Here is a 26,259-nt window from a genome sequence, read left to right on the forward strand (position 1 = left end):
ATGAAATAGCGAGTCTGAAAATTTCGTAGGTTAACATACAGATGGAGCTACAAGTGTTAAATCCATATGGTTAAGTTAACCCTAACCTTCAAAAGACACGTGCATAAATTTCACAGCTGTTGGATTATTTGTTTGAAGGATAGAACATTTTAACTGAAGCAACTTTTGTTAGTTTGAAAAAAAAAGATAGAAAGAAATTTCGTGTTTTAAATAAAGCATTGTTTTTTGGCGAAGAAAAACTGTTGAAGCCACGAGCCAAGGTTTGGCTTGAAATGGTTTGTTGAGTGATTTCATTCGAATTACTGTTGAAAAAGCTACTGTGTTAGCGAAACATGTTGTGATATATTTGTCAAATACAGTTTGTGGAGATCAACTTTTTAGGTGTAGTTTATGAAATTAATTTGAATTACTAACAGCTAGTCTTCAAGTATGCCCCCTTACTATAAGTGAAAAAAATCCTCATAGTACAACGCTGTACGAAAATCAGTAAATTAACGTAGTGCAGAAGTTCCGGATGTCAATAATATTCAATTAGCTTTCACTTTCACTGATTTTGAACCGGAACATATTAAAAAGTTTATTCCATGCGCCATCTGTGACTCAGTAGGGGAACTAATACGTTATATTGTGTCGATAACTTCTATTCATAATTGGTTGTCATTTCTGCCAAGGAATAAGGAGAGCCAAGCGAGTAACCCAATATAAAACTGTTTGAGTGTTGTTTGAAGAAAAATGTGACTCCAAACAACGGTTTGAGTTATTGAGCAATGATTCTGTTCCTCAAAGAAACTGTCTTTCAAGAAATATTGGTGTTCCTCACCGGGATTGTCCCTTCATCTATCAACGGCTGCAAAAGCGATATTTTGCTCAATACTTCCAAAGAATACAAAGCTCATAAAAGCTCAGAAGTGGCATTTTCGTGTCACGTAAACTTTTTAGTACTCACCCTGACTACTAGAGGGCGACGACAGTATTCAATGTGATTACCAACAGAACTGGGTAGTAGTCGCTGACAAACCTGTCGTTTTTTTAAATTAAATTAAATTTTGGCATACACCCCGACTTCGATATGATCTGACCGACTGGTTATCAGTTGTCAGCGACTGCTAGCAACCCAATTCTGATGATACTGACATCGTTTTGCTGGCGCCATCTGGTAGTCAGGGTAATTACTGAAACTTTTACATGACAAGAAAAAGCCACTTCTGAGCTTCCAATGGTCTTTGTTTTCTTTGATAATTCTCAAGTATTTATAGACAGACAGTGTGAGTTTGTTTAGTTATCAAACAGGTGGCTGGAAGATATATACACTGAGAACGAAAATGATAATTTATGAAGTTACTGCTTCGGACAACTATTTCGATAATAGGTATATTGAAGTGAGTATCAAATTTATATAATCAAAAAGTTACGCTGACAGGAGTGTGGGTTATAATAATTTCCAGTTCAGAGGCAAACTTTTATTTCCAACAATAAAAATACAGGATATTTTTGTAGGGTCACATTTACGACTTGTCTCTAATAATCTAAAATATAACACTCTCTTCCTCTCTAACTACTAATAATAATTTGACTTGTTTATGCAATGATATAATATGATATTCATTTTAGATATGTTAAAATAGCTGAGGCTCGATAAAAACAGGCGATAGCTATATCACAGACAAAACAATGATACATTATAATGAATTTCATGGGATAAAATCATGAAATTGATGGAATATTTGATTTATGATGGTAACAATAACCAAAACGTCTCTAATATCAGTTTTTTGGCAGCTTGATATCTGCACTGTAATATATATGGTGTATTTATTTTGTTTAATACAATTCTGGAAATGAAAAATTTTAAAGGTTTCAAATAACTTCAAAATTCATTCAAAATGCGTTATTTTCCAAAATATCAGTCCCTCCCTCTTGACTTTCGAAAGTAACAAGACAAAATGAGCGTGAAAAAGTATTGCTAGTCTCCAACTGGAGGCTAGCCTCCTCTAACGCTATAATTTCTGCAACTGAAATTACAAATCGGGACGTATGTCGCTGGTTGGATCGGTCTCGCGGGGCTTGTTTTTCAAAGCGGTCGGAGGCTTGGCTCACTTGCAACGTATGGCATTTATTATTTCGGGTTGATGGTTTTTTTGTTATTCGTTCATGGGCGATGCTTTTGAAAGTCTGGCAGAGCCGTACTTTTAGCATCTGACCTGAAAGACCACTCACCATTCAAACTAATCGGCTTCGTTAAGAAACTGGGTTTATTTGGTCCATTGTCAATACGTGTGAGCCACAACAAACTCTTGCGGGTTGTGGAGGCATCATATAGTAATAAGGAGGCAAAGAATTAAAATTTGGGAACAGCGTATATAGTATAACATTCTCTATCGATCATTGCCACATTGAAATGGACTAAACTTTTGAAACAACCTTATATATTTTGTTTGTCCTTCACGTCCTTGGAGTTTTCAGTGTAGCACATAAGCTATTACAACAGAACCGTGACGTCATCTTGAATGACATTTCTTAACAACAAAGTACAGTAGAGAGAAAGAGCAGTCGTTAAAACTACTGGAAAGAGAAGCATTTCCCGGACCAGCATGCCGTATATTGGTATAGCACACAGGGATCCAATGTGGAATAAGCTGCGCATCGTACCAACAGCTGTACATCTAAAAAAAAAAAGATTCAGCTGTGGTAATATTCTCAAATTTTGGTGTGAAATCATGAGAATTGAATAGAAATCTAATTTTTGTAATTGATCTCCACCGCAGAAATATTTCTGAATCTTATCTTATTGTTATTACTACTGTTGTCCCATTGAGGATTCATGAAAAACCTCATATAGGTACGCAAATTATCGCAAAAACAGACACTAATCAAATCAAACCAAAATATGCTTCATCACCCAAGATCTGAACATCTTATTGGCAAAGTCTAGTAAAGTAAAACGTGTATATGGAACAGTTAACAAATATAAACTATAAGATAATGCTTAGAGGCAAGAGCAGATAATATGGACAGAACAATATTAAGCCCAGCTGAACAGATACAAATATAAATACATGAATATATGAATATTGAGTAAATGTAAATATATAATGCTACGTAATGAACATTGATAGACATTTCGTGTTGATTTCAACAACTTATTTACACAAAGCTACATGCCAATTACTCGATAGAGCCTCCCAACAAGGAATTCTTTTACTTTCTTTCTGAATTTATTTTCATTATACAGGGTGTAACTGAATAAGTGTAAAACTTTCAAGGAGGTGATTCCTCATCGAAAAAAGATAGGATCTTTCATATAAAGAAATTTCATTGGAGCATCCCTTGTTAAGATACAGCCCTTAAAGGGGGTACATAAAATTTGTATAACAATTTTTTTCACAAGCACTGAAAAAATTACAAAATTGAAATTAACCTGACGTTTTGTACTACCAAAAAGACACTCAGCCGGTAATTTATTTGGTTTACCCCATGGTTGTAAGGGGTGGAAAACGCAACCCCTAAAATTTATTTCCAATGTAACTTTTTGTCTTATTATTTGTTTACCATTTAAAAATTTATTTCCGATAGCCTGTTTCATTGTAAACAAAAAATCTCTTCTGGGTTTTTTGCCCAAAATAAACTAGTTCGCAGCAAAAAATTATTTTACGAACAACTACAGATATAGCCATCAGAATATTTTTTTATGATTTCAACAATAAAGTGCCGCCAGATGAAACAAATAGCGTAAATATTTTTGATGAAAATAACGGAATTACATTCAAGTTTTCACGCAAATTAACTAAAACTAAGACCTAATATTTCAATTTAAATCTTAGTTGCCATGGAAATGATATTACAGTTTGACACTTGTGAAAGATTTAGTATTGTCAACAATATTCACCGTACAGTTCTTCGAATTATTTTGTGTCATGGCTGCAAGATTGAGCGTAAGAGAGAAAATTGAAATTGTACGACTTTCGGGAGATGACGTTAGAAGTGCTAGAGAGGTTTGTAGGGTATTTAATGAGAGACATCCAGATCGTCCTCTTATTAGCTGCGGTACGGTAAATAAAATAAATAAAATATTCAATGAAACTGGTGCAGTATCAAAAAAGATGTTAAAAAGTAATCCTGTACAAAGACGAAACAGGAATGTTAGATTATTTCGGAAATATTCCTAATGCCAGTATAAGGAATGCCACTTTAGATTTGAATATTCCACGAGAAACTATTCGGAGATGTCTCAAGGCGAAGATAATTAAACCTTTCAAGCCAAAATTTTTACACACACTTCAAGAAGGCGACGAAGCAAGACGCCTGGAATATTGTTTATGGGCCCAAGGGGAATATTCAAACAATAGAAATTTAATAAAAAATATTTTATATACCGACGAAGCCACTTTCACTACAAATTGAGTAGTGTCATCACAGAATTGTCGCTATTGGGCAGCGGATAATCCTAACTGGTTAATAAACTGTAAAAGCCAGTATTCCCAAAAAATCAACGTCTGGTGTGGGATATTGAACGAACGAATTATTGGTCCTTTCTTTTTTATGGAAAACATTAATGCGCAGAGGTTTCTAGAATTTTTAAACACAGAGTTTTGGGATGCTATTCACGAGCTGCCAATCAATGAACGATCAAATTTAATTGTCCAGTTAGATGGGTGTTCAGTTCATTATGCCAGAGCTGTGAGGCAATGGCTTAACGAACATTTTCCAAACCGATGGATAGGCCGTGGTAGGCCGTTTATAGAGTGGCCAGCCAGATCTCCAGACCTCACAGTTTTGGATTTTTTTCTCTGGGGACTTCTCACACGAAAGGTTTACAAAAACCGCTCAAGAGATAGAAATGAACTTTTTGCAAGAATTCGAAGGTATGTGCAGATATTAGCCCTCAAGTCCTAAGGAACGTAATCAGAAACATTCGTAAGCGCTACGACACATGTATCGAAATACGTGGTGGATTAGTAGAGGCTACTAGAATATGAGTTAGAATTAATTGTTGCACTGAATCGAAACATTTCAATAATTAGTTATTAGTTACGTTCATTAAAATTTTTGTTTCATTGTTAGTTGAATTGTGTGAATGTAATTCCGTTATTTTCATTAAAAATATTTACGCTATTCGTTTTTTTTTCATCTGGCGGCACTTTATTGTTGAAATCATAAAAAAATGACTGTTAGTTGTGTGAGTTTTCGAAATTTTGAGTTGTCATAACTTTGTTAATAATGAATATTTTTTCATGAAATTTTGGTCACATCTATTTAGAGGCACTCTGAATCCAGTGGCGTAGTGATTTTTTCAATAAAAAAGTCGCTAATAAAAAATCCCGATTTTCGACTAAGAAAAAATATCGTAGTATGCCCTGAAACTTTAATAAACATTTCAAATGTTGTCCCAAGGTAGACCTATTAGTACTTGACATTTAAAAAAAATTATTTAAATCGATTTACAACTTCAAATTTTAGGGGGGTGTTTCCATTGAAAATGGGTCACACTGTATATGCTGGATACAGGCAAAATTTTATTTCTGATTAAATGCGGTCTACAAGATTCCCTAGTATCTAATTTGTAAATCAAACGCAATACTCTCTTTTGACAATAAAAATGTTATTTAAAGATGTGGAGCAACCCCATACAGCGATATTGTATGAGATGTGAGAATAAATTGTGGCATAATAAACATTCAAAAGCTGATCAGTACTGAGTGTGGATGAAAGTTGCTGTATAACATAATAACCACAGTTCACTTTCTTTCTGACCTGACTCACAGCTGACTCCCAAGTCATGTTACCAAGGAATTTTGTATTGTCTAACGAAATCACATCACGACTACTTACTCTGACTCGAAAATCGGTAATTTTCCTGACAGTTCTAGAGTAGAACTGCCTCAAAACAGTCTTACTGGGGTTTACAATCAAGGAGTTTTTGCGGTACCAATCTGTAAATGCGTCAGACAGCTCATTGAGTTTAACATGGAGTTCCTCCGGGCTTTCAGCATCTGCAGCAAGTGTTGTGTCGTCTGCATATAAAATTATTCGGTTTGTATTCACATGTTTTGGCATATCATTGATGAAAGGTAGGAACATCAGAGGTCCCAAAATGGATCCCTGAGGGACTCCATATTAATAATAATAATAATAATAATAATAATAACAGGTCTTTATTCATCGTAATGAAAATAAACAGTAGAAAGATATGATGAAACATAATATGATGAATGGGCGAGGTTCAGCTATTATAGCTGCTTTTAAACCTAACCTTTCAAACTATAAAAGAATGCATGGTATCGTAAATAAATAATAAATTATTATAAAATAAAATAACTATAAAATAACACAAAATGATAAAATCGCGATATGGTAAAACAACATCTGGGAAATCGAAACCTATTTGATAAGCATGAGGACAGTATTGTGGTAACTTATTGACTCGTTAACATTAGAGCTTTGAGTCTTTTTTTAAAGTTCTTGAGAGGTAACTGTTTGAAGTCTACAGGTATGGTGTTATACAATTTAGCTGCCATGTATGAGAAACTACGTGTAAAAATAGCCGAATTATGATTGGATATAAACAAGAGGTGTTGATTGCGACTGTTATTGTTGAAAGATAGTGAAATGAGTTTATCACGCAGATAGGGTGGAGTTCCGGTTTGCAATATTTTATGAGTGAACGTGAGAAGGTGCAGTTCTCTCAGGGCATTAAGTTTCAGCCAACCTGAATTCTCAAAGGATGAGCTTATGTGATCGTATTTACGGATTCCATACGAAAATCGAATACAACTATTTTGTATTTTCTGAAGACGCCGATCATCAGTTTGTAGTAAAGCTGGTCCGTAAATGCTATCACAGTAGGCCAGTCTTGAGAGTATCAGAGACTCACAGAGGCTGAGTTTCAAGTTTTTAGACATTACAAGTCTGTTAGGATATAACTGCCTCAAAATATTGAAAGAAGACTTGCATACATAATTAACATGTTTTGTGAATCTAAGTTCGGTGTCAAGCCATAAACCTAAATTTTTACTTGCCTCTACAAAAGGGATAGCGTGATTATCGATGTGAATAGATAGAGATTCACGCACCGTACTTCTTCTATTTTTTGGTCCGAAAAGCATGACTTGCGATTTATTTGGATTGAGTTTTAAATTGTGTGCACAGGACATATCAAATAGCGATTTAAGATTTCTATTGATGAGTTTTTCGACCTCTTTAGTTTCATGAAAACTGAAAGACGTATATAGTTGGGTATCATCGGCGTAGTGGTGAATTTTGCATGTCTGTATGTATTTATGGAAATCACTTATGTAGAGAGCAAAAAGAAGTGGTCCCAACACTGAACCTTGTGGTACTCCATATCTCCTGACCAATGAAGTAGATAGTTCACCATCCAGTATGACATTTTGAGTCCGTTCTGATAAATATGTGTCTAAAAGAGTTACTGCGCTGCGAGAAAAACAAAAAAACTGAAGTTTTTTACACAAGATAAAAGAATCTACGGTGTCAAAAGCCTTGCTGTAATCAAGCAAAATGAGACAAGTGAATTTTTTTCCATCGCATGACTTGAAAATATCATCAGTGATAAGGGTCAGTGCTGTTGTTGCTGCATGATTGTAATCATTGTAGTCATCATATTTCACGCACATCATTCTATCTTTGCGTTCTTTCTCCAGCCATGAAAGAACATTTTCTCTAAATCCGAGCGAGAATAATTAACTCAGGATTATATTATGATTGATGATATCAAATGCCTTGGATAGGTCGAAAAAAGAGCACCCACGTTATTTTTCTTATCAAGGGCATCATAGACATAATCAAAAAACTCGTTTAAAGCACTTTCAGTCGACTTTGATTGATTGCGACAGAAAATAGAGTCGCGCTTATGAGTTAACCTTATGGGATTCCGATCTCTAAAGAACGCTCCTTTGACAAATTGTTTCCGATTTCTGCCTTAGTAACGACTGGATAGAAATGTTACGACAAACTCAGGAACCTTCTTTACTGATCAATTTGCGTAAAGCTCCACCTGGAAAAAACTCAACAACTCACCTCAAGTGACAGGGGTACCCCTCGACCACGACCACAGTTACCGCGCTCAGGATGCACGTCAAAAACACCTTGGTCACCTCAAGGCCGCTTTCCAGTCCTTCGATATCTTGATGGTACAGCAATAGCATCAACGAGCTCACTCCTACCAGGAGCATGACAGTCATGATCACAAACCTCCTGCTACTGATGAACCCCTGAAAGACTAGGAAGATAGCCATCAACAAAGACCATTTTAGGGTCTCGACGTGGAGGTCCTCTAGGTAGATGTTGTAATCGAAGCTGAGGGTACAATCGGAAATAACTGACAAGAAGGTACTGTTGACGAGGGAGCAGTTCATGAAGAGGTGTGCTGTGAGGTCGGTATCGATGAATCTGAAATAAAAGGTGATTTCTCAGTAAAAGAAGTCATAGAAGAATACTAAATAAGTAACTAAATATGTGTGAAACATTTGAGGAGGTGATTCCTCATCGAAAAAAAAGATAGGATCTTTCATCTCGAGATCTCTTTCATCTCGAGATAGGATCTCGTGTATAATATCACGGATTCTGGTGTCATTGACATTTGTATCTCTGATCATCTAGGACAAATATATTGATATTCAATGCAAGCACGATGCTGAATGTTCTCGAATCTCTAGACCTGTAACCAAAAAAGGGGCTGAATAGAATAAAAAACAGTCTTGCAGAAATAGATTTTCAATTTTTTTACACTACAGACGCACCCGTAAATGACTTAGCTGAATTTCTTACAAACAGCTTACATAATCTAGTATGCAAGTTTCTACCGACGACGAGAGTGAAAAACAACAATAAAACTCCTGTAAAATTTTATAATGATCACCTGAGAGAACTGAGGAGACAAGTGCATGCAGTTAAAGTTGTGTCTGATTGCACAGGTACCACAGAAGATAAAGTTGCTTATAAAAAGCTCAAAAATCACTATTTATCGGAAATTACCTTAGCAAAAAAAGAATCTTGCAGCAACCTCATATCAAATTCAGCAAATAAAAGTAGAGACTGTTGGAAGCTAATAAATTTCGAAAGAAACAAAGCAAAAACAGGCAACACTGAACATAGTAGTAATCTATCAGCAGATGAGTACAATAATTTTTTCTCTTCAGTGGCTGACTTTATAATTAAACAGTTACCACAGAACAATCATTGTGTTATCGATTTTTTAGATCGCACCTCGAAACCGAAAGATTCTTTTTTTCTAGAACCTGTCACTAAACATGAAGTGTGGTCAGCAATTAAAAGATTAAAAAATTCTCCCAGCTTTGATATATTTTGCCTAAATAGCAAAATCATAAAAGAAGTGGGGGATAGTATTGTGGATCCATTGACAGCACTCATTAATTTGAGCTTCGTGGAGGGAGTCTTCCCGATATCTTCAAAATATCTAAGGTAATACCGATATTTAAAAAAGGCGATAAAGACCTACCCGACAATTATAGGCCTATTTCAATCATTCCAATTCTAGGAAAAATTATTGAAATGATTTTAAAAACTCGTTTAAATTCATTTTTTGACAAACATAACACAATCCATGATTGTCAATTTGGCTTCCGTACTAATCGTTCCACAGTCCAAGCAGTAAGCAGGGTGGTTGAAAAGATAATTGAGGGTTTTGAGTCCTGTGAACTAACAGGTGTCACGCTGTGCGACCTCTCCAAGGCCTTTGACTGTGTTTCCCATCAGCTACTGTTAACAAAGCTAGAACACTATGGCGTGAGAGGAAGCCCACTTTACATTTTGAAATCTTACCTATCCAATAGACTGTAATGTGTTTCTGTCAATGGGGGTAACTCTGAACAAGCAAGTGTCCAATACGTGGCTCCGTCTTAGGGCCACTATTGTTCACCATATTATCAATGACATATTTAACTTCCTCTTGCCAGATATGTGTATTGCTTTTGCGGACGACACTTCTCTGCTCAATTCACATCAGAGCTTTACTACACTCAAAGCACACATGACAGCCACGAAATCTAGAGCAGAACTCTGGTTTAACACAAATCAACTGAAAATGAACAAAGATAAAACCCAAACCATCACATTTTCCTCTAACAAAAATCTTACCAATGGGTCAACTGCCAAACTGTTGGGAATAATACTTGATGACGGTCTTAAGTGGAATAGCCACATTGATAGTTTGTGCAATAAACTGTCCAGTCAGCTATTTGTGTTACGCAAACTTAAAAAATTGTCAGTACTGATGTACTGCTTATCTCATACCACTCCTTTTTTCACTCTCACATATCCTATGGAACCCTGCTGTGGGGTAACTCCACTCAGGCTATACGAGCATTTCGACTGCAGAAGAGAGCACTGAGAATCATCGATGGAGCACGTTTTGATGAATCATGCAAGCAAATTTTCATCAAACATAAGATAATGGCACTACCTTGTATTTACATATATCAAACTCTCATTGAAATTCACAAAAATAAAGAAATGTTCAAGCTGAACTCTGATTTTCACAGCTATCCAACACGCAGTGGCTGCCAGCTGCGACCACTAAAGTTGAGATTGAAATCATCACATTCTAATACATTGAATCTCAGCCTCTACAATAAAATTGATATGAATGCAAGATGTCTTGGTTTGCATGCGTTCATTCAGTTATTGAAAAAGCACTCATTGATAACTGTTTTTATTCCGTTAGTGAATATCTGGAGGCAATATCAATTCAATCCAATCAATGCTGATGCCCCCATCGCATATATTTTTTTATATATATATTTTTATTTCTTTACATAATTGTATATTTTTTGTCTTTGTCTACTGCGAATAAGTATGTGTTTATATAAATCACGGGATGTTTCAACACTCTTTGTAAATTGACGTACTACTCATGTATATTGTGCATATCGTAGTCAATAAAGCATTTCTTTCTTTCTTTCTTTCTTTCATATAAAGAAATCTCATTGGAGCATCCCTTGTTAAGATACAGCCCCTAAAAGGGGGTACATCAAATTTGTATAACAAATTTTTTTCACAAGCACTAAAAAAGTTACAATATTGAAATTGACCTGACGTTTTGTTCTACCAAAAAGACACTTAGCCAGAAATTTATTGGGTTTACCCTATGGTTGTAAGGGGTGGAAAACGCAACCCCTAAAATGTATTTCCAATGTAACTTTTTGTCTTATTATTTGTTTACCATTTAAAAATGTATTTCCGATAGCCTGTGTCATTCTGAACAAAAAATGTCTCTTGGGTTTTTTGCCCAAAATAAACCAGTTCGCAGCAAAACATTATTTAACGAACAACTACAGAGATACATCGTCATAAATGCGAACTTGATTTATTGTTTTTTTGTAGCTAGTACCTGCATTAAACGATTAAAGGGTAATAAACGAAACTAATTTATTAATAACAAAACACACAACATGTAGAAATCATAGCAAATGTTCAATATGTCTATCTTCAGACATTACGCATGCGTCTGGACGTCGGCGCATTGAGCCACGTATCGCTCAAATATTCCTGGAGTATCTCTGATTACCCTGCACGCATCCATGATGCGGTTTCTTAAGTCCTCTACATCGCGAACAGGAGTACGATAACCAAATGCTGTAAATGGCCCCAAATAGAGAAATCGAGAAGACTGAGATCCGGGGATTGAGCGGGCCAGTTCTATGGTCCTCCTCGACCTATCCACTGATTTGCATATGTTTCAGTTGAACGCTGACGTGTTACTTGACTAAATTGGGGGGAGCCCCATCATACATAAAAAACATCCTTTCTGACGCCCAAAGGAACTTTCTCCAGCAGTACTGGATGTGCTTCTCATAAAAATTGAACGTATGCCTCACCATTTAATCGAGGAGGTAGAAAATGAGGCCCAATTGAATCATCCCCAATAACTCCGAGCCACACGTTAAGAGAAAATTGTTAAGAGAAAACAGTTTCGACAAAAGCGTGAGGGTTTTCATCAGACCATTTGGGGTAATTATGAAAATTAATAATCTTGTCCGGGAAAAATTACATTGGTCTCTGAATTTTATCGTCTTCAGAAAGTCACAATTTCTTCTAATCATTTCCAGCATCCAATTGCAAAATTCAAGACGGTTCGGAAAGTCTCGCGGTGACAGTGCCTGTACTCGTTGCAGATGGTAAGGGTATAAGAGTTGTTCCTTTAAAATTCGAAATACCGTCATATGATCAACATTAGCTGGAAAGCAATCTTTCTAGTATGGTAGTAGGTTGTTCTTCAATCAAATTAAGTACTGCTTCCTCAAGCTGTGGTGTTCGTATTTATCGATGGCGACCACAATCCTGCGTTCTTTTGTCGAATGAACCATATTCTTGTAATCGTTGATGAAGTCGAGCAAATATTCTATGTGAAGGATGCTGCCGTTGAGGATACATTTCAGCATATCTTCTAGAAGCTTCTAACCCATTCCCCTGCGACAAACCGTAAACGTAATGCATATAAGCCATTTCCTCATTTATGAATGCCATTTTAATAACAAGTGAATTATTAAAGTAACAAATTAAGAACAGAACAACAACACACAATTAGTATTATTTCAATTTCGAAAATTCAGAAACTGACAGCGTCATACCAATTCAATTGTCACTATCGCTAATAGCGACCTACTAGATAGATTTGTTTCGTATTTTCGCATTTATGACGATGTATCTCTGTAGTTGTTCCTAAAATAATTTTTTGCTGCGAACTGGTTTATTTTGGGCAAAAAACCCAAGAGACATTTTTTATTTAGAATGACACAGGCTATCGGAAATACATTTTTAAAAATATAACTCATTTATTGAATAAGGAATTACAAAAATGAGAAGTTGGAAAAAAATTACAAAATTGAAGAAACTAAGAGTAAAACTTTGCCTCGGTTATCTTAAAAGCGCGATTTTGTTCCATCCTTTACATAAAAGAGGACGTATGCTTCTCCACTCACAAGAGACTTTGGTGAAATTGGTGACACGTGTGAATCGTTGTATTTGTGCCACGCGCTAGTATACGGGTGTCTGCAGTATGCTGTATAATGTCCTCTGTCAGTAGTCCCACTGTGATTCAAAAGTGCATATAGATTATAACAAGTAGCCACATTTTCTCCTGCAAAATTGTCCATATCCAATCCTTCTAGAGGAAATTCGATGACATCATTCAATTTGCCTCTACTTTCCGTTGGTAAACAAATAAATAAGACAAAAAGTTACATTGGAAATACATTTTAGGGGTTGCGTTTTCCACCCCTCACAACCATGGGATAAACGAAATAAATTACTGGCTAAGTGTCTTTTTGGTATTACAAAACGTCAGATTAATTTCAATATTGTAACTTTTTCAGTGCTTGTGAAAAAAATTGTTATACAAATTTTATGTACCCCCTTTAAGGGGCTCTATCTTAACAAGGGATGCTCCAATGAAGTTTCTTTATATAAAAGATCCTATTTTTTTTCGATGAGGAATCACCTCCTTAAATGTTTTACACTTATTCAGTTACACCCTGTATAATATCACTCGAAATGTTCTATCCCAAAAACTAATAGTCCGACAGGTGTGACATTTGTATATGTGTCTTTTGAAAGTTAGTTAACTAAAAATCATATGAATTTGATACTACTAGCGACATCTGTTAGTTAGCCTATGATTTTTTTCAGCCCACTTAATACATATACAAGGTCAAATATAGTAAACATCTATACAAATGGGTCTGAGAGTAACTATGAATCACTCACCTGGAATCCTTGACAACAGAGTCCTTGAAATACGACACGGACGTCTTGATATTGATGAATTCAGACTCCTCCACCGTACAATTTATAAACTCCACATGGTTCACACTCATGTGTCTGAAGGAAACATTCCTGAATAACGTATTGGAATAACGCATATTTTCCATGGTTCCGTTGAATATTGTGTCTGCGAATGTTCTGTCGTTTACGTACTGTTTCTGAGAGAAATACTCCTGTTCTCTCAAGACCTTGATGGAGAATGGGATGAATTCCGAGGAACCTGTGTACATGAAACCGATGAGGAAATTCAGAGAGGCAAGGAGGAGGGTCCTGCGAAAATGGTCGGGCAGGATACGAACTGGAATGCCTCTCGAAACTGGAAGAAATCGAAAAAATATATACTGTTTAGTATAGAAAGACCAATGTCGATTGTTGTTTGAAAAACGGACATTGTATTTCATTAACTTCTGTTCGAAAACTGGGCTTACTTTGTCTTTTGTTCTTCAGTTTAACAAATACTGAGGTTTCCAATTGAATTATAATTAGAAATATCGGCTCCGATGAACTACACCTGCTTTTCGAATTTCAAATTATCCACTCCAAAAATAACTGAATCGTGGCGGATGGCGCTTTTCTGGATGGAATCCAGCAATTTCAGGGTATGTTTGGAAACGGAGCTTCATACATGAGAACAATACTCCAAAGAAGCACTGATCTGAGCTTCATGAAGCATCGAAAATCTACCAGGCAATGCTTTATCAATACTAGTTGACTTAATAAATATCTCATATAAAGAAGGAGTTTTTCCAAATTTTCTCAAAACGTCTATTGTTATTCCTCTCAGTAGATAGTATACAGGGCTTCTGTGGCACAGCGTACTTACGGTAGTGAGTGGGAAAGAGACGTGTGCAACGTGATCGACGCATAGAAGGATGGAATGAGCATCGAGTAGATTCATTTGATAGATAAGAACGCGGTAGAATTACAAAAATAACATGTGTGTCATACAGGGTGTCTCATCGTTTAAGAAAAAACATGTACGGGTTGTTTCAAATACGTCAACGCGTGAAGAAATGATATAATATTTTATTATTTTTCGCGCTGACGTACACCCTGTACATGTTTTTTCCTAAACGATGAGACACCCTGTATGGCAGCAGCCATGTTTTTTTCTTTAACGCCCCATGACCATGTTTTTTTCTTTAAAACGAATTTTCGTTCATTATTATTATTATACCGTTATTTTCCACGCTGACATATTTGAGACACCCTGTACATGTTTTTTCTCAAACGATGAGACACCCTGTATGACAGACATGTTTTTTTCTTTAATGTCTGTAGCCATGGTTTTTCTTCAATCCGATTTTTCGTTCATTATTATTATTATATCATTTCTTCACGCGCTGACGTATTTGAAACACCCCGTACATGTTTTTTCTTAAACGAGACATCCTGTATGACAAACATGTTATTTTCTTTAATGTCTGTGGCCATGTTTCTTCTTTAATCCGATTTTTCGTTCATTATTATTATTATATCATTTCTTCATGCCCTGACGTATTTGAAACACCCCGTACATGTTTTTTCTTAAACGAGACACCCTGTATGACAAACATGTTATTTTCTTTAATGTCTGTGGCCATATTTTTTCTTTAATCCGATTTTTCGTTCATTATTATTATTATATTATTTCTTCACGCGCTGACGTATTTGAAACACCCCGTACATGTTTTTTCTTAAACGATGAGACACCCTGTGTATGACACACATGTTATTTTTGTAATTCCACCGCGTTCTTATCTATCAAATGAATCTACTCGATGCTCATTCCATCCTTTTATGCGTTGGATACAATCCTATATGACAAACAGAGAAACGGTTGTTATCTGCAATGGAGCGACATCTGAGTCAAATACGGTAAAACTCGAGTTGCCACAGGGCTCTGTTCTAGGACCTCTACTGTTTCTTCTCTATGTCAATAATCTTCCTCAACATATGAAGGGAAGCTACGTTACAATGATAACTATAACAGGCAATAATGTTGAGCAACTCATCAGCAAATCTTAACACATTATTGATCAGTTCAGTACTTGGTGCCAAAGAAATAAACTTATTTTAAATACTTCTAAATCACTTCAGAAAAAATATTCCAATTGGTCGACGCTCTAGCTATGATATTAAAACTTCTGAAGAAATAAAATTTTTAGGTACCTACCTAGACGCCAATCTAAATTGGGATAGGCAGGTGGACTATATATGTGCTGAGTTAAATAGATTATATTATGCTATAAAACAGCTGAAGTCCTGTTTGGATGAAACTGGCTTACTCAGCATATATTATGCCATGGCCTACCCTCATATAAGTCTGAATATTATGGCTTGGGGCAGAGCAAGGGATTTTTCCAGAGTCTTTATAACACAGAAACGTATCATAAGGCTAATCTTCAATATGGATTTCCGGGATAGCTGCCGGCCCGTTTTTATAGACAAAAAAATATTGACATCCTCCTCCATCTTCATTCTTAAATGTATTTTATTTGTTAGGCAAAACCATAAATTCTATGATTAGACTGCTTCAGAACACAGTCGTAATACAAGAAACGATGATCTTCTAAAAATCTCACAGCATCTCTTGACGAGCTATAAAAAATCCCCTCAGTATAATGTCATTACGTGCTTCAATAAGCTGCCAAATGTAATCAAAGTATTTCATGATTGTGTTAAAACTATGCTTTTAGAAAGATACTATTACAGTTACCAAGATTTTTTAATTGACAATCTCACAATCAAATTCACAGTGGACGTAATTTTATTTAAATGAAATTATGTGAATGGTGTAAAATGTTCAATTAATTTGTGGGCATATGTACTTATTTGTATATGTATGTATATGTGTATGTGTAATATGTGTAAATGTGAATATATGTGTATATATATAGAGGTAAATCTGTGCTCAATCTCCTTCTCTTTTTATCTTTACTAGCTTGTAGTACAACTGACTTACCTTATATACCCAAGTGTATAAAAAATGGTGAATATACATTATTATTATTATTAGACCCCCAAGCCATTGAAAAATATAGGGGGTAGTTGCTAACCGCAGGGGGGTAAAGTTTCGGGTATGATTTTCATATCAGAAATAGTCCCCCTAGAAATAAAAATTGACGTGTTCTTTGAAATTTTCGATTACATGTCCAAGACTTACAGGGGAGGTCAAGTTTTCTTTGGAACGCCCTGTATATTATGAATGTTCGAGCAAATTACCATTACTTTCCGATAAACTTATCAACCTGCCAAATTTCAATCACTTTTTGAACGCTTCAAGAACTGGCCTTCTCAGTTGATCTTCAGATCCAAAAACTTGATGGTTAATATAAGTTTTTCAATACTCTCAGAGACAAAATCGAGCGATGTGATATCGGGTAAGTGAGGGGACCAAAATACCTTTGAATGGGTTCTCTTTGAGCATTTGAGCACTGATTTTATACTCACCGATGCCACTCCATTGTTTATAATACTCTTCGTAGGGCTGACTTGTCTGTCTCTATACGCGCTTCTAGCTGGTAGTTCCAGCTCCGTCAGGCCATACTTCTTCTTGCTGCTGTTCAGTCCGTGGAGCCTCTGATAGACAGCCAAGGCCTCTACTTCCCTGGAGGCTTCGAGGAGGTATCGAGGTGATTCAGGAGCCCAGATGAGGCCCAAGATGCAGCATACAGTCGGTAGAGTGCTCAAAATCAGTAATCTGTAAATTGAATGAAATTTTCAGTACAACCAGAAAGTTTCAAAGTAATTAGCTCATATTATTGTTTTTGTAGCTCTTATCAGGACTTCATCCACTGATACGTACTGATAAGTACTGAGAAGAGTATTTTAACTTCACATCCGCAGTTTTTACTGCTCAGCGAGTACCAAGTTTCAGCCTGCCAGAAGATGTAGGTAGATAAAGAGCGAAACGCGTTTATTTTTCAACAGGCGCTCAAAGAATTTTTTTTTTCGAAACTGCGGCGACATCTTCAATTAGCAAGCGGCAGAACTCACAAACTACTCTCCAGTCGATTGCAGACATCTGTGACATCTTTGATTAATGAACGGCTGAACACAAAAACTGAACCTTCTGGTTATTGTCAGTCACTGAGGATATACAGGAATTATCATAAGAAGTGTCGCATTGTCAACAATCCATTGTTCTCATCACATTGGGGCTGAAAATCATACATCAGAGTTGAAAATACTCTTCTGATGAACCCCCATAATTAAAACGGCAGCGACATCTTTAATTAGCGAATTGCACACCACATGAATTATTCTCCACTCAATTGAAAACATCAGCGACATATTTGATTCTCGAACGGCAGAACACATCAATTAAACCCTCTGGTCATTGTCGACCGCTCAAGGGTAAACAATAACTATCATGAGGAGTTTCGTATTGTCAACAACCTATTGTTCTCATTTGAAAATTATACATTAGGGTTGGAAATTAAGACCTATCTGATGAACCACCCTTAATTACTGACGGCAGCGACATATTTAATTAGCTAGCGACAGAACACATGACCCAAATCCTCTGGTCATTGTCGACTAACCAATTACAAGACATGACTTCTAAATGACCTCTAAGACATGCTGGATCAGCACATGACATTCGCATGACCTCTAAGACATGCTGGATCAGCATGTCTTAGAGGTCATGTGAATGTCATGTGTTTAGCATGATCTAGGATCACGTTAGTTTAACTACTTCTATCTTTTTCAATTTTCTCTATATTTGATTACCTCCTGGTCTATAAATTACAATGTAATCATCTAAAAGAACAATTCGTTCAGGCCTGGTACGGTTGAAATTCAAGCGAGCAGAACTGCTGTCTGTTATTTTAACGTCACAGACTTTCAAATATTCCGAAAAAGTAAACACCATTCATATCCAAATGTTTCAATGTTGATCTACAGATAAACATATTCATTGTACGAAATCTCTGTAAATATTTGCAGCCAATGTAGTTGTCATAAATGTTCAATACAATTAGTTAGTACCTGAAAATTGCAAAATCGTGTTTGTTATTAATTTTCGTAATATTCAAGTCAAAAAAGATGATTTTAAAATATTCCACTAATCATCTTATACGGTCAATGTCATACATAATTCCTCCACACACGCTTATCAGCATAAAGTAGCTGTCCATTGTCTGAGAGTAATTTCCAGAGAGAACTGAGTTTCATCAAACAAATTATAAGATAGACATCATATCGACTCCATTCTTCACAAAAAAACTGCAAAAGCAAACTATAGACCAGGTCTATCCAAATTCAAGATACGATAAAGTCCACTATAGGTCATATTTGGGAGGACCCATCAATAATATCGTCCGTTTTTTGAAAAAAGAATGCGTAGACGTAGCTTATAGAAAGTCGCGAGTCGAAATTCGCCAAGTTATGGCGGAAGGCAGAATTCTTGTGCGCGACGCAAAATTCGCTGCCCCGGATTCTCCTGCACACTCTCACAGACAGTGAGAATGTGCGAATAGTCCTCTCGGTAGGAGGATTATAGCGACCGTAAAATGGACGAAGCGCGCGGTACATTGCCCGAACAGAACACCTATATTATTTGCAAGTGTTGTTGAATGCTTCATCCGTCTATGGTGATTTGGCAAAATAGACTAACTAAATGACAACTAAATTGACAGATGTAGCTTCAACAAAATGATCGTTTTCAATATTATTTCCATATGAATTAATTTTACATAAAATAATGGATAATGACAACAATATGTGTTTGTTATTGAAACGCCACAGACAGTCTAATATCTGAAAATAAATTCCGCGAGAAAACAACGGAGTTTATAATTGAATGTTTGAACGTTGATTTGCAAATCAGCATTCTTACTTCTACGCGAGAATTGTTAAAAATCTCATTAAATATTTGCAACATGTGTCTTTTTATAAGTAGCAGAGAGTATGAGAGAATCAGTTAGTAACTGCAAAATTTTGGGTATGGCATAATAATTAGCAGTTAAAGAAACATAAAATGTCCCTCAGAAATAGTTTTTTGGGGAAGAGATCTTATCAGTATCTCGCTGCAATCACAGGTTAGTAAAAGAAAACTCGGCTTAATTCAATTTCGAAAAAATAAATACGATATTCTCAATTCTTCATGCCATGTTACGAATCACACGTTAAAAGGTAAGACCTCGTTAATCCTTAGCTCGCACAAGTTTCGACTTCTGAGGGTTGTCGTTCGTAGGGGTGCGACAGCTGGTTAACGGAAAAACAGATTTTAAAACAGATTTAAAACAGATATATCAAATAGACAGAGATAGTAGAGGGTTTTGGGGTGGGAAAGCACACTGCTATCATAGTGTTTGACCTCAACAAGGCCATTCAGTCCTACAACATTCTTTTTGAAACGTTCCTAGTGTGGCTGTAGAGGAACTAAAATATTACACATTGAGTCTCATTTCTAACTACGCTACCAACGAGTCCCTTATGATGATAATACCTCTGAATATATGCAAGTCTCCCATGGTGTACCCCAGGGTACTGTACCCGGACCACTAATTTTTATAATTGATATAAATTCGTTGATTATTCAATTTAGGGGCAAAATTTATGACTATTGCGCAGCAACTTTCCGGCATGAACAATTGCATTTTATATACTCGTATATCAATTTTCAAAAAGCGTTCGATGAAATGAACTTTTGCCAAATATATTGAGTGCCTAGTGTTTAATGATAAAACAAGCAGTTCAAAAAAGATTGTTTAATGTCTGAACAGGAATAAATCCCAATAACAAGACATATCAATATTATTAACAAGCATGTTACAGTTTATATTTGCCTATATATACACAATACACATATATACAGGCTGATTCACGGTGGATGGCACATTAGACGTTTCTGGTGAACCAGACAACGGATCACTTTGAAAATTTAATGGAGGGCATATTCGGACATTCTCTAGCCAACTAAAATATTTTCGACAATGCGGTGTTGCCGCTTCTATTAGAAAGCAGTAGCAACTTTGATTTTTCAAATGGAACACTCTGTATATAATATTTTTTTTTGGAATCTCCAACAATTGCCCGACAACTTTTCTTGATATTTCCCTATACCTATCTGTTACCGTTTTCGAAATAAAAATTAATTTCAATTTTTTTCTTCGAAAATCATGACTTCTAAAAATACCGATATCTTTTAGTTAAGAAGTACTATGATATCGAAATTCGGTTTGGAGTTAGGTGATACTTGGACACTTCCCACACGTCAGCCTAATCTCCGTTACTTCAATACAGGGTGGTAAAAAAATACAGTTTTTTCGTTTGCTTAAAAAAGTTGCTGAAATTTGATTATTTTAAATGGAACACCCTGTATATTATTGAAAATTCGGAAAGCTGCTGAAATTTGCTTTCTTTCTATGTATATCATACCTATACCTAACTAGTCAAGTTTCGGACTTATGAACATTTATTTGTGAAAATGTCCCTTCAGAATGGTATTTCCATTCGGTATTTGGTAAGCAGGCCATGATTACTATTTGACAGTAGCGTTGTGACATTCTCCTAATAATATCGACATTTTCGTCACTTCAGAAGTTGCAAATACCTTCAAAACGATGGAACAAAACTATTCAAACGAAGTTCTTATGAATTTGTTTATTATTTTTGGACAGTGTGACAAAATTATCAGCAGAACATGTAGAAAGTTCAATGAAAAGTATCCGAATCTACCGCCAATGAACCTCAAGAAATTTATACGAATTCAGAACAATTTCAATGCATTTGGATCAACTTTAAAAGCACCAAGAAACTTGCCTCGACCCGTAACTTTCGAAGACAACCAGATTGATGTCTTAGCATATTTTCACGCATTTCCCGAGTCATCGATAAGAAGTGCTGAAGAAGATTTGGGTATAAAATATTCATCGGTTCAAAGAATCTTGCGAAGACATAAAATGCATGATTATAAATTCACCAAAATTCAAGCAATGAAGCCTCAAGATCCTCAACAGAGAGTAGAATTTTGTGAAATGTTGTTGACACGCATTCAAAAAGATCCACTTTTTTTAAATAAAATTATTTGGACTGATGAATCGAAATTTTCGAGAGAAGGGATTTTCAATAGAAAAAATCGTCATTATTGGTCCAGTGAAAATCCTCACGTCACAAAAGAAGCCGGATTTCAAGAAAAATTTAGTTTTAATGTCTTCTGCATGTTGATGGACAACAAATTGAGGTACGTGATATACGAGGAGTCATTAACATCCAGAAGCTACCTGAATATTTTGGAGAATACTGTAGACAGTTTCGTGGATAATCTGCCACTCGAAGATTATCGAAACTGTTGGTACCAACTAGACGGAGCTCCTGCACATTGCACAAGAGAAGTGAGCGCAGAACTGGATAGACTATTTGACGATCGGTGGATGAGGCGCTTGGGACCATGGAATTGGCCAGCGAGATCACCCGATCTTAATCCATTAGATTTTTATTTGTGGGGAATGTTTAAAGAAAAAGTTTACAAAATACCCGTGCGTTCGAGAGATGAATTGTTAGAAAGGATTGCCCAAACATTTGAAGATTTGGATCCCAATGAAATAAGATCTGCCACCACGAAAGCAGTCAACACCCGCATTTCAAAGTGCTTGGAAGTGAACGGCCAGCGATTCGAACATATTTTGAAATATTCCACATGATTGTTTTACTTTTTTATAATTATTCATATCAATATTTCCAATTTCAAGTTTCTTGGTGCTTTTTTAAAGTTTATCCAAACATATTGAAATTGTTCTGAATTCGTAAGGTTCAAGAGTTGGGAGTCGAATCCATATTGGTGAAGTTTATTGATAAGAATGTTCAATACAGTTCAATACAGTTATAAGTTAAGGTTAATGTCGTACAATGAACGTTATTTTCATATTCAACTTGCTTCTTCAGGAGTTCCTCGGGGATCTTACAAGGATCCGCTTCTCTTTCTGACATTTGTGAATGATTCGTGTAAGGAACTATATTGTCTTTGAGGATGATTCGAAGTTTTTTTACAGTTGAACATACAATGCATTTCTCTAATGTCCCCCCCTTTTATTTTTTGGACGGGTCAACTGAAAAATTGAAATTTGGGAAAATGAAATTTATGCATGAATACTTTATTTTGAAGTGAAATTGACAGATAAAACTTTCAAGATAGTGACTGAGAGCCATATGGGAAAAAAATAAATAGAAAGGGGGTCTTGTGACATCTTTTTGAAGCTCCTGACAAATGCTTCACAACCCTAGAATATAATGTCAATTTCCAATGAAAGAAATGCATTTTATGTATAATTGTGAGCATATGCAGAAACAGTTGAATATTATTCAAAGTTGGTGTAGTCAGAACAAGTTGTTTCAATGTTCGAAAGTGTGGAGACGTCAAATTTATCAGAAGGAAAGCAACTTTGTCACTAAAATTAGCGGTAGAGTACTTAAGCAGAATTGAAGATGAGGGTGTTAATGGGGAATGTTCCTCCTGACGAAAATCAAGTAGTTTTCATAAAAGAGCTCTAAAACGACGCATTTTAAACTCATCATTTCAACCTTTTTCTTTAAAAAATTATTTAAATACTTAAAAAAGAAGAATGAAACAATGCATTGAACATTTAAAGGTATTCGTTTCTATTTCACCATTTGACAACATCGGTTATAGCTAACAAAGGACAATGAATCTGTTACCTGTAACAGACAAACAAAGATGACATATTTCAGAGGCGTGCTGTTCCGTTTACTCATGTTCCGAGTTCCGAGACATTCTGTGACATATGACATTTTGTGCACCGAACCTATCTTCCTCTATATAAATAAATAACAAAACAACTATTGTTTAAGTGGCTTGTGGAGGTGGTATTGAACTATAATTTATATTTTGCCTTAATTGTTGCTTTATAAAAATAATTTTCCTTTTTTAAGGTAGAATATCTAGGTACGTATAAATTATTTCAACTTGATAGAGGCGCTGTTGCCAATATGTGAATTAGAAACAGATCCCTTTCAAAATTAAAACTCAACATTTGAAACGTCAATTTGAATACTTTTCGAAGTGAATTTGAAAAACTCATGAATTAAACTCAACTTTATTTAGTTAAAACTTGCATTTGCTGTACAACCCAAATTGAGGAACATTCCCCATTTGATAGCAAAATGAGTTTGACCCAAACAAACAAATAGGGCAAGCTAAATAAAACCGTTTAATATAAAGTTTTCAGTTTATGATTGTCCAGCGAGGTATTAGCCGAGGAAGTAGTTGCTTTCCGGGAGCCTTCTATGTAGGTAGTTGGAAGAGGTGTTTGGACATTTCATTTCGAAATATTCATTTTGTTATATGTCTCAAGACTTATTTTGAGCAAGTTTTTATATTATTTCCAATGATCCAAAACAAGTATTGTTCCCAAACACCAGAATTGCAACACTCTTTTCGACGCACATCTACTAGAGTACTTAATCTCTTGAAGTGAAACGTGTTTGGAGACAATACTTGTTTTGGATGAAGTCTATCCATTTATAATCTACAATAAGGTGTTATTGACTCACTTCTCCAACAGTAATTTAATTTACTCTCCCCTCCTAGGCACAATGTCGGTGATAAGCTTCGGCATGAACGGAAGCTGGACTTCCCCTTACGTCCCTCAACTGCTGTCCGACACATCAAAGATACCCATGAACAGCGACGAAGCCGCCTGGTGCGCCATAGCCCATCTTTGTGGTTGCCCGTTTGGGGCGCTGGCAGCTGCCTATCTCACAGACAGGATAGGTCGGAAGTACACCTTGCTGAGTATGGCACCGATGGTATTCTTCTCCCAGATCGGCATAGGGTACGTTACCAACGTCTGGCACCTCTTCGTACTCAAGATGATCATCGGAGTCGCTGATGGAGGGTGTTTCACAGTAGTGCCTATGTACATCGGAGAGATTTCCTCTCCCGACATAAGGGGCTTCCTGTCGTCGCTGGTTTGCCTGTTTTACATCCTTGGGGTACTACTGATGAACACTTTAGGCTTCTACTGCAGCATTCTTACCTCTAGCATCATCAGCGCTTCAATCCCAGCCGCGCACTTCTTAGGATTCGTTTTCATGCCAGAGTCTCCCTACTACTACATCAAGGTGAAGAAGTATCATCAAGCGGAGAGGTCTCTTATGATTTTAAGAGGCGAATCTAATGTCGCCAAGGAAGTTGAGGTGCTCAAACAGGCAGTGAAAATGCAGGAAGAAATGGTGGAGCGCCCGAAGTTCACTGATCTCTTCACCGTTCCCAGCAACCGAAAAGCGGCTTTTATTTTCGTTATCCTTTGTACAGCGAACAAGGCAAGCGCCAAGGCTCCTTTAATGTCCTACACCAGATATATTTTCGAGGAAACGGGGAGTAGCATAAGCCCCGCCTTTTCAACCATACTTTATTGCCTCGTCGAACTCCTAGTTGTTATGTTCACTACCTACTTCATCATCGACCGGTTTGGAAAGAGGTTCTTGGCCATCATCTCTTCAGTTGGCTGCAGTGTCACGCTCTTCATCATGGGCTTGTATTTCTACCTGAAGGACTATCACAGTGACGTCATTCAGCAGCTGAACTGGCTACCATTAACAAATTTGATCGTCAACAACGTCCTGTTCAGCATAGGAATAAGCTTCACGCACATGTGTTATTTGAGTGAACTATTTCCAACGAACGTCAAGGCCAATGCGCTCTGTTTCGCCGAAATTTTGGCGGTCGCACAATCGGCAGTAACGACCAAGGGGTTTCAGATGTTGAACGATAGGTGCGGGACCCTGTCGATATCCTTTTTTAGTGCCGCTGTCATTGGTTGTATAGTGCTAGGTTTTATCGTCAAGTACGTTCCGGAAACTAAGGGGAAGACGTTGGAAGAAATTCAGTTGTTTTTGATGGAGAAGGAAGATATTAAACTGGGAAGTGGAGAAAGTTTAACGCAGTTGGGAGAGTGATACATTTATTATTAGTTCAACGTTAATTTATTGATGTGTGTGAATAAAAATGTTTGTTGTTTATTTGTATTGTTTTATTGGTGTCAAACTTGCCTACTGGACAATTTTCTTTTTATTGATCACAATCCAGTCCGTAGAGGAGGATAGTACGTAGGAGTTGATGAGCTCTGCTGTTTCATCATCTTCGAAACAGAGACTCACACTGGATCTTTCGACAGTTCAAGTCTATTATGATCAAGACAACAACGATATGTGAGTATAGGCCTCTTGAATAACGTAGGCCATCCATATTATAGACCAGGGGTCTCCAAACTACGGCCCACGGGCCTAATCCGGCCCGCCAGTGTCATCAATCCGGCCCGCGACAGCCAATGATTTACTGTCATCAATCTGGCCCGCGACAGCCAATGATTACCTAATTGTTGTTACCATTGCTGTGATGAGTTGAAGAAGAAAACACAGAATAATAATTACTCGATTTTATTTACTTGCAAGGTAAAACTTAACGACAGAAATGATGACAAAGATAACTTAACTTGAGCATCTAAGTTTAAG

The 26,259-nt window shown here is 36.4% G+C and overlaps 2 protein-coding genes and 1 long non-coding RNA gene across 4 annotated transcripts in view; 1 reads left to right on the forward strand and 2 right to left on the reverse strand.

Moving 5' to 3' along the window:
- Window positions 1-1,265: 1,265 nt before the first annotated feature.
- Window positions 1,266-25,767, forward strand: LOC111518106 (facilitated trehalose transporter Tret1). 2 transcript variants are annotated; one of them, XM_023174449.2, is made up of 2 exons: window positions 1,266-1,379; window positions 24,335-25,767. In XM_023174449.2, the coding sequence occupies exon 2, from the start codon at window positions 24,340-24,342 to the stop codon at window positions 25,702-25,704; it is 1,365 nt and encodes a 454-aa protein (XP_023030217.2). In that variant the 5' UTR covers window positions 1,266-1,379; window positions 24,335-24,339; the 3' UTR covers window positions 25,705-25,767. The 2 variants fall into 2 exon arrangements, with proteins under 2 accessions (XP_023030217.2, XP_074035718.1); XM_074179617.1 differs by lacking the exon at window positions 1,266-1,379 and adding an exon at window positions 19,664-19,823.
- The window catches only part of LOC141484612 (uncharacterized), a 431,842-nt gene continuing 407,028 nt past the window's right edge, over window positions 1,446-26,259 (reverse strand). Inside the window, exon 2 of the long non-coding RNA XR_012466706.1 lies at window positions 1,446-1,968. This is a non-coding gene — a long non-coding RNA (uncharacterized lncRNA). The remainder of the gene's footprint in view (window positions 1,969-26,259) is intronic.
- The window catches only part of LOC111518104 (synaptic vesicle glycoprotein 2B), a 45,157-nt gene continuing 20,343 nt past the window's right edge, over window positions 1,446-26,259 (reverse strand). Inside the window, 5 exon segments of the mRNA XM_074180111.1 lie at window positions 1,446-2,663; window positions 8,035-8,406; window positions 13,741-14,086; window positions 14,089-14,113; window positions 17,230-17,479. Of these exon segments, the coding sequence (XP_074036212.1) occupies window positions 2,480-2,663; window positions 8,035-8,406; window positions 13,741-14,086; window positions 14,089-14,113; window positions 17,230-17,479 (1,177 nt within the window). The 3' untranslated portion in view covers window positions 1,446-2,479.

This window comes from Leptinotarsa decemlineata, unplaced genomic scaffold (genome assembly GCF_025532065.1).
Source record: "Leptinotarsa decemlineata unplaced genomic scaffold, Ldec_3_MD MMD2_tig00026282_RagTag_RagTag, whole genome shotgun sequence".
In the NCBI taxonomy this organism is placed as follows: Eukaryota; Metazoa; Arthropoda; class Insecta; order Coleoptera; family Chrysomelidae; genus Leptinotarsa; species Leptinotarsa decemlineata.

Coding starts and splice junctions, on each gene's coding strand:
- LOC111518106 (XM_074179617.1), top strand. CDS start 19,763: ATGTCCCTCAGAAATAGTTTTTTGGGGAAGAGATCTTATCAGTATCTC. Junction 19,824..24,334: donor GTATCTCGCTGCAATCACAG/GTTAGTAAAAGA, acceptor CTCCCCTCCTAG/GCACAATGTCGGTGATAAGC.